At 51.7% G+C, this 14665-nt stretch overlaps 1 protein-coding gene across 1 annotated transcript in view; it reads right to left on the bottom strand.

Moving 5' to 3' along the window:
- The window catches only part of LOC105472269 (LIM and SH3 protein 1), a 51401-nt gene that overhangs the window by 12626 nt on the left and 24110 nt on the right, over window positions 1–14665 (bottom strand). Inside the window, exon 4 of the mRNA XM_011725353.2 lies at window positions 9898–10005. Within this exon, the coding sequence (XP_011723655.1) occupies window positions 9898–10005 (108 nt within the window). The remainder of the gene's footprint in view (window positions 1–9897; window positions 10006–14665) is intronic.

Genomic DNA, 14665 nt, shown 5'->3' with positions numbered 1-14665 from the left:
CTGTCCTAGCCTGGGCAGTCCCTTTTGGGCATCCCCTCCGCACACCGGCTCTGCTGTCCCCTCTCCCCCTTGGCACTCGCTGTGCACAAAAGCCAAGAGCAAGCACATGGCCAGGCAGAGCTTTAACAGCTGGGAACACCTGCATTGTTGCTGCTCCTGCTGGCTGAACAGCCAACAGTTCCTGCAGCCCAGGCTGGGGGCACAGGGAGGGCAGTGGCGAGGGCCTGGACAGAGTCTGGAGGGAGTCCAGTCTGGACACAGAGGGCAGTTTACTTAGGGGTTTGGGTCAGGATCAGCTGCTCCTTTCCCGGCCCCCTCCGTTCAGGCCGGAGCAAGGACCCGCACCCACGTGGCAGCACAGGCTAAGCCTGTTCCTGAGGTGAGGCAGCCAGCCCTGGCCAGGCTGAAAACCCATCCGACCCCAACACCCACTGGGAGGGGCACTCCAGGTGACGTTCTCACAGACCCAGCACAGGAGGTGAGTCTCCTGAGCCCCACTCTCTTAGTGACCCCTGTCCACTGGTGGTGGTGGTGGGGAGGGCACAAGGGAAGGGGCCACCCCTCCTGAGGCCTCCAGGCTCACAAGGCACCTGGCCTTCCAACTTGTGTCCCGAAGTGGGAAAGGTCAGCTTCCCTTGTTTCCTTTCTGTTAAGGAAAAGAGCAGGCCCCTGAGAACACGTGACCAGGGAGGGAAGTGCAGACACGGACTGGACAGGGACCTGCCCTGGGCCCCGAAGATGCCGGCAGGGGGCCTGCAGAGACAGGTGTCCTTGATGTTGGGGGCCCAGATGATATGTGACAGCTTCCCTGGACGTGACCCTATCTGCATTAGCGATGGGGTGACAGGGAGCCTTTTCCCCTGGGAGGAGAGCAGGTCTGGACCCCACAGGCTCAGTCCCTTATGATGGGCCGCACTGTTGCCAGACCAATGCCTCATCCTTGGGGGAGCCGTATGCTTACTCACATGACCTTGGGAGAGTCACTTTCCCCTCTGGGTCTCAGTTTCCTCATCTGTAAACAAGGCCATGGTACCATCTGCTCCCAGGCAGTCCTGGGAACCCCGACCAGCTCTAGGAACCTGAGCACACTCTAAGCTGAAAGCAAGTATGGACACGTGGGTATTCCCATAAAGGGCTGGGGAAACCGATCTTGCTTCTCAAAAAGTCATTACACATAGATAAATGTATCTCATGTTATGGCCAGCTGACCCAGACAGCTGGAGGAATAGCTTCCTGAACCCAGGACACCCTTTCCGGGTGGCTATCAATGTTAACAACCTCTGCAGCTGCACAGCTCTTCACACAGCTCGACCAAGCTGTTCATACCCTGACAATCATCGCCCTAAAAAATGAGTCGGACACACACACTTGCATTCCCATTTTACAAAAGAGGAAAATGAGGCTCAAAAATTAAATGACTTCCCGAGGCAGAGCTTTCATTGCTCAGTAACAGCCAAGGCTGGCTGATGACACAAGGACAAAATCCCAGCTAGACCGGCCCTTTCCTGAGAACAGGCGTGGAGCAGGGTTACCACACGTCCCAGTTCATGTCTGCTGCCCAGGGATGAACTTCAATGCACCCCTTTTCACTCTCAACACGAATGACCATCAGAAAGTCACCCTAACTCGAGAGAGAGGGACACCAGGCAGGCAACTCAGGATGGGTGGTACAGAGGGGCTAAATGGGCTCAGAAAAAGTGAGGCTCAGCTCCCTCCAGCCTGGGCCCACCTGGACAAAATTCCCAAACCCTCAGCTTCCTCTCCCTCCCCTCCCCAGCAAATAAGGAAATTGTGTTATTGCTCTCCTGACCCACCTACTGGTTTGTTAAGCAAATAGGCACATGAGGGGTATGTTAGCACATTCAAAAGGCAAAGAAACATTTCCCAGCTTCCAAGGGCCTGGCTGATCCCTGCTCCAAGCTCCGAAAAGTTCTGGCCTTCTGAGAGCCCTGAGTGAGGACCGCCCTAAGCCCAGACATGTCAGCACAGTCCCAGCTTGGGAGCTGTCCTGGGCCTCTGTGGACAGAGGCCACACTCTACCTGTCCCATGAGGTCCAAGTACATGTGGTTTCAGGGGTCCGGGCCTAAGGACCCTCCCGACTCAGCCAGGACCCTACTAGCTGGGACTCCTGGATGACAAGTTAGGGTCCATGACAAAGCTCTGCTAACTTATGTTCCGTTTTCTGACCCCCCTGCTCTCCCAACTGTGGTGGAAAATAAAAGTCTGACTCTCCATACGGTGCTCCTCACATGATTCTACATCACGGTGAATGAGGGAACAGCAGGCTCCGCGTGGAATCATCAGCTCACCAGCTAGGCTCTTTTTTTGGGTGCCCTTACATGCATTACTCCTTTTCTTTTTCCTTCCTTCTTTCCTTCTTGCTTTCTTGCTTTCTTTCTTGACAGTCTTGCTGTCGCCCAGGATGGAGTGCAGTGGTGGGATCTCAGCTCACTGCAGCCTCCACCTCCCAAGTTCAACCAATTCTCCCGCTTCAGTCTCCCAAGCAGCTGAGATTACAGGGGCGCACCACGTTTCCTTTTCTCAGCCAGTCCAAGAATTATCGCCATTTTACAGATGGGGAAACCAAGGCTCAAGATGTGGGCAAACAGTGGGTTAAGTCAGAATCCAGTTCAAACATCAGAGCCTCAGTTCTCAACCACCATGCAACACTGTTCCCCATTAGAGACTCACAATATTTTATTTTATTTATTTATTCTTTAGAGACAGGGTCTCGCTCTGTCACCCAGGCTGGAGTGTGATGGCATGATCACAGCTCACTGCAGCCTCAAACTCCTGGGCTCAAGCAATCTTACCACCTCAGCCGCTCCAGTAGCTGGGACTACAGGTGGATGCCACCAGGCATGGCTAATTTTCTTTCTTTTTTTGTAGAGATGGGATCTTGCTATGTTGCCCAGGCAAATCTTAAACTGCTGGCCTCAAGCAATCCTCCCACCACAGCCTCCCAAACTGTTAGGATATAGGCGTGAGCCTACCATCCCCAATATTTTATTTTTAAAACAAAAGTCTGCACTCAACTTCATTAGTAATCACAGAAATGCAATTTAAAACCATGGGCTATCACACTCCACACAATCAAAATGCTAAAATGAACATATCTGAGCACATGGAGCAAATGAAACTCATCTCTGCTGGTGGGAGGGTAAATCAGTGCAGCCACTTGGAAAATAGTTCCTTATTACCTGGTAAACTTGAAGGAACACACATTTTTTTTTCCTTTTTTTTTTTTTTTGAGACAGAATCTCACTCTGTCGCCCAGGCTGGAGTGCAGTGGTGCAATCTCAGCTCACTGCAACCTCTGCCTCCCGGGTTCAAGTGATTCTCCCTGCCTCAGCCTCCAGAGTACTTGGGATTGAGCCACCGAGCCTGGCTAATTTTTTGTATTTTTAGTTGTGATGGGGTTTCACCGTGTTAGCCAGGATGGTCTCGATCTCTTGACATCATGATCCACCCACTTCGGCCTCCCAAAGTGCTGGGATTACAGGCATGAGCCACCGCGCCCGGCCCAAGGAGCACACATTCTAAGATGCAGCAGTTCCAACGTACATAGACCTCAGGAGATATTTACAAAAATGTTCATAGCAACTAGAAACAGTACAAATGTCCACCAGCAACAGAATCAATAAAACGTTGTATAAACAATGGAATACTATATAGCAATGAAAAAGAATGTACCACCGCCACACGCAAATATATGGATGAATCTTTAAACCCAATGGTGTGCAAGAGAAGCAAGATACACAAAATTACTCTGTGTTCAAAATCAGGAAAAGCAAAACTATAGTGTTTAAGAATACATAATTACATATTAAAATTATAATGAAAAATATATGCTTTCAAAATCAAACTAGAGGATTGTCCAACAAACCTGCCTTCAGACTATTTGACTCTGGGGACAAAACTTTGGTTGATTATTTGCTATTGATTAGGGCCAGACTCTAAAGATTGAAGCTCAGACAAAATAAAAAATGCTAATTATTTCTGGCCAACTGAGATGCAAAGCATTTCTGCCTGCAGCAAAGATATCTTCAAAGTTTATGGTTTTATTTTCCTGTAGGACAATAACTAATGTGTAACTAATGGTAGGCCCTTAACCAGTTCTGTAGTTAACTGTATCCAGCACTTTCTTTTTCTTTCTTTTTTTGAGACAGAGTCTTGCTCTGTTGCCCAGGCTGGAGTGCAGTGGTGCAATCTCAGCTCACTGCAACCTCCGCCTCCTGGGTTCAAGCAATTGTCCTGCCTCAGCTTCCCAAGTAGCCGGGACTACAGGTGTGTACCACCACGCCTGGCTAATTTTTGTATTTTTAGTAGAGACAGGGTTTCACCATGTTGGCCAGGCTGGTCTCGAACTCTGGACCTTGCTTGGGGGATCTGCCCGCCTTGGCCTCCCAAAGTGCTGGGATTTAGACAAGCGCTACCTTGCCCGGCCCCAGCACTTTCTTTCACAGATTAGCATTTACCTCTGCCTCTCATATTCCCCAGCTTTAATCTCTAGCTTGTTCCCTTATAATTAAAGATATGATAAGTACTTACTACATGGGAGTTACATTTTTAACACTGTGAACACTGGGCTCTTGATAGGCGTAGGGTAATATAATGTATAGTATACCTGCCTGGTGAAACAGGTGTTTACTGTATATGTTACTATGTGTCATATTTCACACATAAAAAAAGTTTTAAGGACACAAAATTGTATATAGAAAATCAATATGTAAGTAATAAAAGAAGAGGCTTCAATAAAGGGACTGCTGCAACCAAAATTTCCCATCCTTGAACACTGCTAGAGCTCATGACAAAAGACCATGATTCCTAACATGTAACCTTTATCCCATAGCGTGGAGCCATCAAAAGGCAACTCTTTAGATGCCTTTAATGATGACACAACTACTCACCATAGATGCGTAATATACTAGCCTCTTTCCTCCTTTCCACACTTTCTCAGTACTAGACAATAGCCAAACTTTTCTGCCAAACTTCACTTCATGTCCCTTCTCTGGCTACAGTGTAGAAAGCAGACCAGTGTGCCTTTAAAGTATTAACAACATTGACAACATAACCGGGTGTGATGGCGTGTGCCTGTAATCCCGGCAATCTGGGAGTCTTAGGCCGGGGTTCACTTAAACCCAGGAGTTCAAGGCTGCAGTGAGCTATGATCACATGACTACACTCCAGCCTGGGCAACATAGCAAGACCCTATCTCTACAAAAAATATAACAATTAGCTGGGCATGGTGGTATATGCCTGTAGTCCCAGCTACTCAGGAGGTTGAGGTGAGAGGACCACTTGTGCCCAAGAGTTCGAGGCTGCAGTGACCTATGATCGTGCCACTGTACTCCAGCCTGGGCAACAGAGCAAGACCTTGTCTCAAAAATAATAATGATGATAACAATAATAGTGACATCATTTATCATATGCCAAGAACTTGGCATTTTCCTTGCAACCACCCGTCAAAGTAGGGCCTACTGTCCCATTTTTACAAATGAGGAAACTGAGGCTCAAAGAACCCTGCCTGGCCCCAGAATGACAGAAGCTAGGATCTGGGCCCTTACCATCTCCTCCTACCTCACTGTCTCGCCGTTTAGCAACACTGAAGACAGACTGCACTTATCCAAAGCAGACACCCCAGAGGAGACCAGACACTTGTTTTTCAAATGCTCTGGCTGGTAAAAAGCCCTAGTCTGCAGCATATCCCTCCAGGGAAGCAAATTCTCATCCTTTTGCAAGATGGCCTGACCTTTAGAAATAACTGGAGTCAGCTGGGCACAGTGGCTCACGCCTGTAATCCCAGCACTTCGGGAGGCCAAGGCGGGCAGATCACCTGACGTCAAGAGTTCGAGACCAGTCAGGCCAATATGACAAAACCCTGTGTCTACTAAAAATTAACCGGGCGTGGTGGCGTGTACTTGTAGTCCTCGCTACGCAGGAGGCTGAGGCAGAAGAATCGCTTCAATCCGGGAGCCAGAGGTTGCAGTGAGCCGAGATCCTGCCACTGCACTCCAGCCTGGGTGACAGAGCGAGACTCCGTCTCAAAAAAATAAATAAAAATAAAAAATAAATAAATAAAATAACTGGAGTCATTTGGTGCTAATCTGGGAAGCAAAGCAACAAGCTACATGCAGGAACAGGAATGCTCTTTTGGATACAAAACAAAAGGTGTGGCTCTAAACACCCTCTTTCCCAAAACACTTCAGGAGGTTGGGAAAACTTAGCAATGGTTTTATGTGTGGTTTAAAGCTCCCTGGGCCAGGCGCAGTGGCTCATGCCCGTGGTCCCGGAGAGGCCGAGGTGGGCGGATCGCTTGAGTCCAGGAGTTTAAGACAACGTAGTGAGACCCTGTCTCTAATAAAATTAAAAAAAAAAAAAAAAATCTCCTCTGGGAGGCCAGGTGAGGTGGCTCACCCCTATAATCCCAGCACTTTGGGGGGCTGAGGCGGGAGGATAACTTCAATCCAGGAGTTTGAGACCAGCCTGGGCAACATAGCAAGATAGTGTCTCTGCAAAAAAAAAAAAGAAAAATTAGCTGGGCATGGTGGTGTGCATACCTGTGGTCCCAGCTACTCGGAGGCTGAGGTGGGAGGATAGCTTGAGCCCAGAAAGTTGAGGCTGCACTGAGCCACGAACACACCACCACACTCCAGCCCAGATGACAGAGCGAAACCCCGTCTCAAAAATAAAAATAGGCCGGGCTCGGTGGCTCACGCCTGTAATCCCAGCGTTTTGGAAGGCCGAGGCGGATGGATCACGAGGTCAGGAGATTGAAACCATCCTGACTAACACGGTGAAACCCTGTCTCTACTAAAAATACAAAAATAAAATTAGCCGGGCGTGGTGGCGGACGCCTGTAGTCCCAGCTACTTAGGAGGCTGAGGCAAGAGAATGGCATGAACCCAGTGAGCCGAGATCGCACCACTGCACTCCAGGCTGGATGACAGAGCGAGACTCCGTCTCAAAAAAAACAAATAAATAAAAATAAAAAATAGAAATACAGCTCCCCAGGGTTCTGAGGCACAGCCTGATCTGGCACCCTCTGACTTAGGGGTTGAAGCTTTTTCAGACTTTTAGGTGGTGGCTCTCAAACTTCAGAGAGCACCACAGAAACCCAGGAAATGTGTTTAACATGCTGATTCCTGGGACCCACTCCCAGAGATGCTGATTCTGGCAGCCAGGAGAGAAGGCCTGTGAGTCTGCATTTTCAGTCAACCCTACAGGTGACTGTGCTATAGCTGGCTGGAGGCCCGTATCGGACAGACTGTAATTGCCTTCATTAAAACCAAGAGTCTCCAGGCTTTGCAGTCACACCCCACAGGTCTCTGCTAAAGCTGCAAAAGCAGCTACCAGGTCGGGCTCAATCCCTTCCCCCAGCTCCTGCAGAGGACCATCAGCTAACTGCAGGGTGAAAGATGGTTATCTCCTGAGGTGTGGACAGCTCGGCCAGGGTGGTGAGTTTTGTCACTAGGATATTAACACCTCTAATAACTGGGGGAGGGAAGAAGAGGAGGTGGCTTAGGCTGAGTGTGGAGTGTTCTGGAAGCCTTCCAGAAAGGGAAGCAGGGATGACTGGGCTCGTCTCCCTCCTCCAAAACCCACAGGGTGAAGCAATGAGTGAATGGCCAGGGGGCCGGGGTTGCAGACTGGGAGCAACTGTCACTGATAAAAGACAAGGGCCTTTACATGAAAAGCCGCAGGGGCTGAAGAGCCAACATTCCAGTTCTGTGAACCATTCCACTCTGGGTTTTCCCCATAATCTAAGACCATCTTCCCCCTCCCCGACTTTCCAAGTGGTGAGCTCTGAGACACAGACCTAAAGGGTCTTTCTTACCCTTTGGAGGGTCTAAGCCAAAGGGAAGCTCCAGGGTATGAGGCCAGGCCCTGGCATATAAAGAATCAACCGTGACAGGCCTCTGGCAGTTGTGGGCGGGGAGAAGGATGAGCGTGCCGCCCCGGGCATGCCCTGCTAGCCAAAGGGAAGCATGCCATTTCCTCAGGCCACCAATTTCAAACTGCAGGTCAACAATCCCGTTGCAAAACCCATTCACAGTAAGTCTGTAACCAGCATCTTTTTGTTTTGTTTTGTTTTGTTTTGTTTTGAGACGGAGTCTCAAGTCTCGCTCTGTTGCCAGGCTGGAGTGCAGTGGCACAATCTCAGCTCACTGCAACCTCCAGCGCCATCACGCCTGGCTAGTTTTTGTTTTTTGTTTTTGTTTTTTGTAGAAACAGAGTTTTGCCATATTGCCCAGGCTGGTCTCAAACTCCTGGGCTCACGCAATCCTCCCACCTTAGTCTCCCAAAGTGTTGGGAATACAGTCCTCGAAGGGACTGTATTATGTGAGGGTGGAGACGGGCCTGCAACCAGCATCTTTAGAAAAGATCTGAATGTGGCCGGGCACGGTGGCTCACACCTGTAATCCTAGCACTTTGGGAGGCCGAGGTGGGCAGATCACCTGAGGTCGGGCATTCGAGACCAGCCTGGCCAACATGGTGAAACCCCGTCTCTACCAAAAATACAAAAATTAGCCGGGGGTGGTGGCAGGCACCTGTAGTCCCAGCTACTCTACTTGGGAGGCTAAGGCAGGAGAATCACTTGAACCCTGGAGGCGGAGCACCACTGCACTCCAGCCTGAGCAACAGAGCAAGACTGTCTCAAAAAAAGAAAAACAAAGATCTGAACTCCCTCTAAGTAGGAAGTACTCATTCATGAAAGCTTCTATTCTGTTTTCCCTCTACATAAATGTATGCCTGTTAGATGGGTCAAGACGTACAATGTGTATTTTATTGTAGGCTGAAGTCAGAGTTTGAAAGCCACAGTTTTGGGCATGGCTGGTTCTGCTGTTTGTGGGCTGCCGGCACCTCTGAAATCCACCAGACCCACCACTGCAGCCCACTCTATGCATGGTCCAGCGAAGCTCTTAAAGGAGCGCCCTGCTGAGGTGGCCAGGTGGAGGGTGGGAAGGGATGTGGAGCCCAGGGAGTGGGTGCTGAGGAGACCACCGGAAAGCCAGGACTCCCGCAATCTCTATCCCCAGTTCCTCAGCCCAGAGCGACAACGGGCAACTCACTGATCCCTTCTTGTTCCATACATGAAGACAGGTGCCTGCCTAAACCCTCCCTGGCAGGGCCTCCTGGGCCAGGCTGGCCGGGCAGCCCCTGCAGTTCTGTGTGCGGGTCCCCCATGGTTGCTGCTCACCGCAGTGCCCTGCCCCCACTTGCCTAAAGCCACACAGGCTGCTTGCCTGTGGCTCTGCCAGGCAGGAAACCGAGGCCTATTCTCTGACCACAGGTGCCATGGAGGGCACACGATGCTGGGGACAGTTGATCCCCCACCCACTCTCCACGCCCGCCCCTGCCACAGCCAGATGCCACTGACCATCAGGGAGGTGGCGGGTGCGAGCCAGGGGGTGCAGGGCTGGCAGGCGAAGCCGGCTGGGGTTTTTACACAGGAAGGAAGAGCAGGCTGATGTGGGGGAGGAGGCCAAGGAAGGGCGGAAATGACTGCAATGTCAGCACCCAGGCGCAGATCAGGGGAGGCCAGGCGCTCCCCGCCCCCCAGTTCTGACCTTTGTGCTCAGATGAGACGTGCAGTCTACACCAATACCAACCATATCCAGAAAAAAGAACGACAGTCAGAGAGAGTGGGGGCTGATTTACCACACAGGTCCCCACACCCCCCACAGAATACAGGCCCTTCAAGGAGAAAATGCTACGTGGGCTGGTCTGGGGGCACAAAGAGAAGAGGCATCTGGGAACCCCAAGCTCTTCCCCAGGCCCACCCCAGAGGGCAGGGGTGGGGGAGGCACTGGCTCCATTCACATCTGCCAGGCTGCCAGGGAGGGGCCAATCAGAGGGCAGCAGGGATGCCGCAGGGCGGGGCGGGAGCTCACGTTACTGATCTGGTCCTGGGTCTTCTTGATTCTCTGGAGCTCGGGCGTGTCTGCCACCACGCTGAAGCCTTTGCCCTTGTTCTTCTCAAACTCCTCCTTGTAGCGCACCTGCAGGACGGGAGGAAGAGGGACTGGAGTCGGGCCAGGAGCCGAAAGGGCCTCGGCCTGAGGCCCCTCTGAGGCAGCAACCAGTCAGGAGATGGGGACAGGGAGTCAGGAGCAAGACACTGACCAGAAGTCCCCAACTCAAAGCAGAAGCCTCCGCTCAAAGGTGTTAGACTCGTAATAAGAAACCACTACTAAGTCTTCAGTGTGCTGAGTGGCGGGCACAGAGCCCAGGGCCTTACATGAACCATCTCCTTTACATCCCACCATATATACAGCCACGCAATTAACAGCTCCAATTTACAGACCAGGAAACGGAGCCACAGAAAGGCAAAGTCCCCTGCCTGAGGTCACAGAGCTTAGCGGTCAATGAACGGCACCACCAGAGTGCAAACCCTCATCTGCCTGACCCCTGACCCCTCACTCCCAGCCCATCCTGTCGGGAAGCTTATAGGAAAAAGGTTCTCTCCAGAGCTCCCAGGGTGGCCCCAGCCCTCGTGTTAGCCAGGATGTGGCCCTGCCCACTGCGCCTGGGGGAGCTTTTCAGCAACCAGCTGAGTGATGGCTGTGCCAAAGGACAGAGTTGGTGCCCAGAAAGGAGGGTGGTGAGACAGCCCCAGGGAAGGCTCCATCAATGCGCCTTTGACAGGCCCCACAGATTCTGGGAGGCTGCCGGGCTGGCTTCAGAGGCCACCACCATAGGAGAGGAGGAAAGCAGCAGCGGTCAGACAGCATCGCAGCAGGTCTCCAAGCTTCAGGGAAGAACCCTTCCACCCCACCACAGTACTAGAGGGACTCAAGTCAGACATCAGAAAGGACTTCCCTGGCACGAAAGGTATTGAAATATGAGGAACAGCTTGTCCCCCCCTGGGGGTTTTGAAGAACAGAATGAGGCTGAGAACACTCATGGAACAGGAAACTATTCCTTGGCTTCCAGAGACTTCACTGTCCACCTCAGCAGCCATCTGTTCCAGACCCCACCAGCTGCTTGGATTTCCTCCACAGGGGCTGCACTGTCCTGGACACGGGTCAGCCCAGGACACAGACCCGGGCAGTTCCCAGGCAGGGAATCATCCAATGGCAGCACCGAGCTGCGCTTGGACTGGAGTGACTGCGCGTGCACACACAGCCGTGGCCACACCTGTCAGGTCCCCTGCACATGCCCATAGGGATCAGAGTCCTTGTTTGTCTCCTGAAGCCCCAGTCACTCATCCATGTGGTTCCCTCTCCTTCTCTGTTCTGATCCAGACAAGAAGGGCCTGGATGTGCTGGTCCCCATCAGATCAGAAGTGAATGCAGTGGATAGAGGCACCAACCCACCCCAAGAGTCCAGAACCTGCCTAGCGCCAGCTCTTCTGGGAAGCCCTGGGCCAACACGGTGACTCTTAGTGGGAGGCCCTTTGGGGAGTGGGCACTGGGGAAGGTAGGGCACTCAGAGACAGAGAAATGTAGCTCCAGATACAGAAGCCCTGCATCTCAAGCCCCTGGCCTCGGTTTCCTCATCTGTAAAAGAGTTGTCACAGAAATCAGGTATAATATGGGGAGGGAGCTTCTTATCACCAAGTATGGGCACAAAGCCAGGCAGAGCTGGCACTAACACAGGCTCAGTCTCCCACTTCTGAGTGATCTTGGGCCAACGACTTCACATCTCAAGACTCAGTTCCCACATCTGTAAAATGGGTCATAACGCCAGTCATTCCAACCCATGATGCAGACAGTGGCTCGAAAGCAGCAGCGCATTGTGGATGGCCAGTGTGAAAGTGCTCTGTCAGCGACGAGGTGCTGAGCGAGGGCCAGTCCCCACTCCATCCCCTGCTTCCTGGCTTTCCAAGGGTCAGGCCCCTAATCAGGGGAATAATCGCCATGACGACGCTGCAATGACATCAGCTGGTTCCCAGGCTCGGGAACTGCTTCTGCCTCCCCCTCCCTGTTGGGGAAGGATCATTCATTTCACTGCTAACATAGGAGGCCCACAGAGGGTAGGGCTGAGGGGTAGGTGCTGAGAAAGGAGGGAGCCTGGGATCAGCACCACCTTGTTGTGTGTCTCTAAGCAAGTCAGCTCCCCTCTCTGGGTCCCCTGAAGGCAGCTGGCTAGCTGATCTCTAAAATCCCTCCCATTTGGGGTCTGTGACCATTTTCAAGCACCTTCAGACCCTGACCGTGGAGAATCAAGATGGGGAAGGTTCTTTGAGAGGCCTTTGGGTATGGAAGGGGTGGCAGAAGTGAAGGGTGGGGGGCCAGGGGTGTAGGGAGGGGGGCCCAGCCCAGAGCCCCTCCTTCAGGGCTCCCTTCTTGCCCTGGCAGGAGTGCTTGCCCCTGTTGTCTAGGATGGCTCACCAGGGTGCTGTGGGGGTCCCTGTGCAGGGAGGGACCTGCCCAAGGTCACAACCCAGTTGTCGCTCAGGCCAGAATGCAACTCAGTGCTTCAGCCAGAGGACCCCACTCCTGGGAGATGCCTGGGCTCCCATTTTTGAAACTCTGGTGTGAGGGCCAGGACTGACTGGCACCTGAGGCTCCTGACACCCAAACAACCACCATCCATGAAACTCTAATTGTCATGTCAGTTCTTAGTTATTCTCCCTGGATCTATCCTGCTTCTCATCCCAGCAGACAGGAGGTGCAAATCAACTTTTGTTGGACGATGAATGAATTGAATGCAGACACGTCATCTCCAAACAAAGCAGCATAATTGGGAAAACAACTGCCTTGATGACCCAATAAAATAAGAAGGATCATTACTTAAAAATTATGCCAGGCACGGTGGCTCACGCCTGTAATCCCACCGCTTTGGGAGGCGGAGGCGGGTGGATCACCTGAGGTCAGGAGTTCATGACCAGCCTGACCAACATGGTGAAACCCCATCTCTACTAAAAAAAAAAATACAAAAAAAGTTAGCCAGGTGTGGTGGGCGTAATCCCAGCCACTTGGGAGGCTGAGGCAGGAGAATTCCTTGAACCTGGGAGCCAGAGGTTGCAGTGTGTGCTGAGATGGCGCCACTGTACTCCAGGCTGGGCGACAGAGTGAAACTCCATCTAAAAAAAACACAAAAATTAGGCTAGACTTAAAAACAAAATGGCTCATGTCTATAATCCCAGCAGTCTGGGAGGCCAAGGCAGGTGGATCACTCGAGCCCAGGAGTTCGAGACCAGCCTGGGCAACGTAGGACTCTATCTCTATAAAAAAATTAATAAAAATCCCAGTGGCTCACGCCTGTAATCCCAGCACTTTGGGAGGCCGAGACGGGTGGATCATGAGGTCAGGAGATCGAGACCATCCTGGCTAACACGGTGAAACCCCGTCTCTACTAAAAATACATTTTAAAAAAATGAGCCGGGCGTGGTGGCAGGCGCCTGTAGTCCCAGCTACACGGGAGGCTGAGGCAGGAGAATGGTGTGAACCCGGGAAGCAGAGCTTGCAGTGAGTGGAGATCGTGCCACTGCACTCCAGCCTGGGTGACAAAGCAAGACTCCGTCTCAAAAAAAAATAAAAAATAAATTAAAATATAAAATAAAATAAAAATCCCTAAAAAAATACAACATTTATTGAGCAAAATACAATACCAACAATTTCCACTATTATGTGCCTACTGTGTGTTGGGCCAATATACTTTGTAACCCATCCCCTTCTAACAAAAAAGAAACTAGTTCTACACAGGGCGCGGTGGCTGACACCTGTAATCCCGGTACTTCGGGAGGCTGAGGCGGGCAGATCACTTGAGGCCAGGAGTTTGAAACCAGCTGAGGCAACATAGCGAAACCCTGTCTCTACTAAAAATACAAAAATTAGCCGAGCGTGGTGGTGCACACCTGTAGTCCCAGCTATTCAGGAGGTGGAGGCAAGATAATCGCTTGAGTCTGGGAAGTCAAGGCTGCAATGAGCCAAGATTGCACCACTGTACTCCAGCTTGGGTGACAGAGAGAGACTCTGTCTCAAAATAAATAAATAAATAAATAAATACAAATCAGACACACCCAGATGGAGAGGAGAGCTGATGGAAAGGGCCGGGGCTGGAAGTCACGGTCAAAAGGTTGCCGTGTGTATTTCTCAGCTTCATCATGTCCAAGTTCCATTTCCTCTCTTTCCGGGACAGCAGTAATAGCAAACACTGAGTGCTGACTCCATGCCAGGAATCTTGAAATGCTTAACATATCCTCCTATCTCACACCACCCTCTGGAGAGAGGTAATCCCCATTTTTCAGACAAAGGCACTATACACAGAGGTTAAGCAACTTGTCCAAGGTCACACAGCTGGTGGCAGCAGATGTAAGATTCAATCGCAGGCCAGCGAGTTGGGGCAAGAGCGATACTCTACCACCCGCGCTGCTCACAAGATCTGAGGAGCAGAAACCCCCTGTAATTTCCCACGACCCCATCAAGGTGAGTTCGGGGAGGAAAAAAGGAAGAACAGTCTCCTGGCGCTTGGCACTTCTGCCTGGGATCAGGGCCACACAGATACCTCCAGCTCAGTCCCACCCCAAAGCCACTGCCTCTGCTCAGCCTGGGGGTGGGGTGGGAGCAGCAGGTGAGAAGGGGGGCTGGGCATCCAGCTGCCAGCCCCCTGCTTCAGCCAGACCTGGGCAGGACCACCCAGAGGGTCATTTCTGGACAGTTCTGTGGTTACCTCCTCCACAGGGGAGGCTCCAGGTGTCCCAGACACCCAAAG

This window comes from Macaca nemestrina, chromosome 17, assembly GCF_043159975.1.
Source record: "Macaca nemestrina isolate mMacNem1 chromosome 17, mMacNem.hap1, whole genome shotgun sequence".
Taxonomy (NCBI): Eukaryota; Metazoa; Chordata; class Mammalia; order Primates; family Cercopithecidae; genus Macaca; species Macaca nemestrina.
This window is presented reverse-complemented; position numbering and strand designations above follow the sequence as displayed.